Source organism: Elephantulus edwardii, unplaced genomic scaffold (genome assembly GCF_000299155.1).
Source record: "Elephantulus edwardii isolate Elephantulus edwardi_28Jun2011 unplaced genomic scaffold, EleEdw1.0 scaffold00002, whole genome shotgun sequence".
NCBI lineage: Eukaryota > Metazoa > Chordata > Mammalia > Macroscelidea > Macroscelididae > Elephantulus > Elephantulus edwardii.
The window spans coordinates 28,243,815-28,247,966 of record NW_006399752.1 but is presented as its reverse complement, the minus strand read 5'-3'; the positions used below and the strand labels follow the sequence as shown (position 1 = coordinate 28,247,966).

Sequence of the window (4,152 nt, the reverse complement as noted above, 5' to 3'; positions counted from 1 at the left end):
GTGGATGGAATTCTCGGCCCCTGGACCACGTGTCACCGTGGGTGGAATTCTCGGCCCCTGGACTGCATGTCCCCGTGGGTGGAATTGTCGGCCCCTGGGCCGTGTGTCCCCGTGGGTGGACTTCTCGGCCCCTGGACCACGTGTCCCCGTGGGTGCACTTCTCGGCCCCTGGACTGCATGTCCCCGTGGGTGGAATTGTCGGCCCCTGGACCCCTGGACCATGTGTCCCCATGGGTGGAATTGGCCCCTGGAGCACATGTCCCCATGGATGGAATTGTTGGCCCCTGGACCGCGTGCTCTGTGAGGCTCCGACTCATTCGTGCATCATTGTCCGGTGGAGATCACTGTGCGTTGTGATTCCTGCTCTTGCACCATTTTTTATTGTTGTTGTTTTGAGCTTTTTATTGTGATTTGGGTGAAAATGTATAGATGGAATTGGTTTTCTCGTAATCAGTCCCTGCCGTTTCTTGGTGACGTGAGGATCCTCCCAGCGTTGCCCTTTCCATCGCCTCCTCGGGCTCCTATCTCCACTTATTCTTCTTATTATTTCCTGTCTTCTCCATTTCATCCCGAGGCAAGCACTGCCTTTTTCTTCTCATTTGATGGGTTCTTTTAAGAACGTGGTACCTCAATACTGACAGTGATCACATATTGGCCTGTCTGCCATTTGATTAGAAGTTGAGCCACAGGTAAACTGAGTTCCAGACTTGAGGGGTGACTAAGATCTATCGTCTGGGGTTCCACCTGTCAGACCAGTAAGCCAAGTCTTTCTTATGATTGTTCTGTATTTCTACATTTTCCTGTCTCTGTAGGGAACTTTGTGCTTTGTCCCCTTCTGAGCGGTGGGCAGTGGGAACAGGCACTGACTAGTCATTGGCCTCAAGGCGGGAGGCTCCGTTCACGTGGCCTCCGTCCTTTGGACGAGTTATCTGACTTTCTCTTCTTTACTCTGAACGGGAGAGGCCCAGGGTTGCACGTCAAGTGGCTGCTTGCTCACAAGCTCCGAAACCCCAGGGCTGCGTCCCACAATAGGATGTGGACTGTGCTGAGCCACGTGACCCTAGCACCCCTTGGCTGTTGTTCTGAACCCCCAGACCTGGTTCTGCTCTGTCCTTCCTGACAGTGAGGTGAAATGACAGCCTGTCTCCTACTTGGTTCTGTCCTCATTTTGTTGACAGTTATTTGAATGTGTCCATTTCAGACTAGATCTTTCCATTTTCTGAAGCAAGTCCTGGGTCTCGTGGATGCACAGTTCACTGACCATAAGGGTGGGCACTGGTGCTAACCCTGTGGTCACCATTCAGTATACATCCCGCCACCCCCACCCTGTACATCCTCCCTGCTGTCCTGAGGGCCTGTCCCCAGCAGCCAGGCCCAGCCCTCTGCTTCCTCCTGTCCTGAGGGCCGGTCCCCTGAAGCCAGGCCGTGCCCAGTGAGGCCTACAGCTGAGGCTTTAGTGGGCTCGGTGGGCTGAGGTCATGACGGCTGCTCATGACAGGTGAGAGTGGATCCCGTGTGAGATGCTAACTCCTCCCCTAGACTCACTCCCTTTTTCCAGACCTCAGTCCACTTGACTGGCTTCATGGTGATCACGTTTATTTCCGTTCTCCAGTGATTAGTGGAGGGAATATTAAATGTGTAAAATGAACAACAGCCGATGAGTAGGATATCAAAACGTGTCTTACTGTTTCTGGCTTTCTGACGTGAGCTAACCTCCAGACAGACGCTCCTGCGCTGCTGGGCTGGTGAGGCCTCAGCGTCTTCCATCGGCCCTTTGGTTGCAGGCAGATCCCAGGGGCCGGCCGCCCTCCCGCGGGCCCGTGCTTCCTGAGGCGCAGCAGCAGATTCTCCGGGATCTGATGAGCGATGCCATGGAGGAGGTGGACGTCCAGGAGGCGGCTCTGAGCACCAAGCCCCAGGCCAATGGTAAGACCCCGCCCTCGGGCACGGCCACCACCTGGTAATGGAGGCTTGTCACTGCATCCCTGCACAGTCTGCTGGGGGAGCACGGCTCCTGAAGGAGGCTCAGATCTGCAGTCAGTCAGTGCCAGCCTCCAGGCTGCTGTGGAAGGTTCTGGAGTCAGCACAGGGAGCACCGGAGCCACAGTGCCTCCCGTGCTGGGCTCCTAACCCAGGGTCGGCAGTTCAAACCCACCAAGCGTTCTTCCAGAGAGAGAGGAACAGTGAGCTCCTGCTGAGAAAACCCAAAAGAGGGGCATTGACTCAACAGCGGGGGTCCGCACAGCAGGTGGGGGAAATGAGGCCTGCTGATGCTTGGCACCCCAGGGTGAGCACACCGCACCTGGATCCCCTGCCCGGCGGCTCAGGTCTCCAAGGCTGAGAATCGTGAAAGGAGATTGTCCGTCCTTCTCACTTGGAGCCCCTGTAGATGATCCAAACTGTTGGAGACATAAGGCTTGGAGGTTAACCGCGCAGCTCACCACCAGAGCCCGCTGCACGCTCCACTCTGCTGTTTCGAAAGGGCTGGAACATTCAGTCAGACTTCTTGGGAAAGTGAGAGGAGTTGGCCCAGAAAAGCAGACAGGACTTTGGTGTGGTGAGCAAGAAAAGCAGGTCTTTGTGGCGAGGACATTAACATCTCAGCGGTCAGACAGCTCTGCGCTAAGCTCGTGCTATGACTGGGCTGAAAGCAGGGGACCAGATAGCTTGCCAAGTGGATACATCTCCGTGTTTTGAAGCATCTGTTTACACAGTGTTCTTTCTGTTTCTAATTAGATGGTTTTCTTTTTGTAAGCTATAAATCTTACACCATTTCATGGTGGTGTGAAATTGTGTTATTAAGTGTTGCTTTCGTGTTAATTTAGAAGACAGTAGAACTAAGGAAGCACATTGTGATTTTTAGCATCATCTGGCCAATTGAAGTTGAGAAAAGGCAAACAAGACCACAGACATCAGAACACAGCCTGGTGTCCATCCCGCCTGGATTTACAGCTCGGAAGAACATGTGGGCACTGACCACATGATTAACCAGACGAGGTTGACACCAAGGATCTCCCCAGGGGGAAAGCAGGACAGGAGATCATTACAAAGAGAAGGCAGGAAGAAAAGACCTACATGGATGTCAGAATTGACTGAAAATCGTGCTAGAATGTATAGAGTCCCAAACAAAGGGAAGGAATATGCAAGTAAAAGTGATGAACAGAAGATTTCAAAGACAAAGCAAAATCCTACAAGGAAATGTGTGAAGCACAGGAGTAAGAAAATAAAAAGAGAAGAACTTGCTTAGCTTTTCTCAAACTGAAAGAACTGAAAGATAAATTCCAACCTCAAATTGCAGTTCTGAAGGAGTCTAGGGGCAAAATCTTGAATGATGCAGGAAGCAGCAAAGGAAGATGAAAGGAAAACACGGAGTCAATGCGCTCAAAAGACTGGCTCACACAGAACCATTTCCGGACGTAGCATACGATCAAGAACCATGGTAATGAAGGAAGGATGAAGACATTACCAAAAAATACATCCCCAGGAATTGATGAAATACGTGTTTCGACCCACAGACGCAGCCCTGGACGTGCTCACTAGCCCAGGCTCTAGCCAGAGGCTAACGGGCAAGGATGTCAGTTTGAGGACTATGGTGTGTCTGAGCCAAACTGTGATCCTTGGTCACTTCCTGTGCGTCTGGATGTGGACGGTGAGGAAGGATGACAGAAGAAGAATCGGTGCCTTTGAACAGTGGTGGTGGAGAAGAGTGCTAGAGACCCCAGGACTCCTGCCTTAGAGAAAATGCAACCTGCTTGTTCCTTAGAGGCAAGGGTGGAGGAAGTTGGTCTCACTTATTTTGGACCTGTTGTGACAAGGGGCCAGTCTTTGGAAAAAAGACATCATAGTTGGAAAGTGCAGGGTCAGAGAAGGAGAGGAAGACCCCACAAGGTGATTGTCACAGTGACTGCCGCAGTGGACTCGGCATCTTAGAGACGGTGAGGCTGGCGCAGCGTAGAGCAGGGTCAGACCTGTTTGTCACAGTGTTGCTGTGAGCCATTGTTGACTTAATGACACCTAACAACAACAATAAGGCCTAAATTGTTTGTAGTTTACGCTGTTGTTGGTGGTGTATGCCATCAAGTCGGAACCAGCTGACCTCCAGTGAATTTTCAGAAGAGTAAATCACATGGGAGGAGATTGGCCATCCTCCCA

At 51.9% G+C, this 4,152-nt stretch overlaps 1 protein-coding gene across 1 annotated transcript in view; it reads left to right on the top strand.

The window, feature by feature from the left end:
- The window catches only part of ATG2B (autophagy related 2B), a 102,706-nt gene that overhangs the window by 78,834 nt on the left and 19,720 nt on the right, over positions 1-4,152 (top strand). Inside the window, exon 29 of the mRNA XM_006879166.1 lies at positions 1,785-1,926. Coding sequence (XP_006879228.1) covers positions 1,785-1,926 — 142 coding nt within the window. The remainder of the gene's footprint in view (positions 1-1,784; positions 1,927-4,152) is intronic.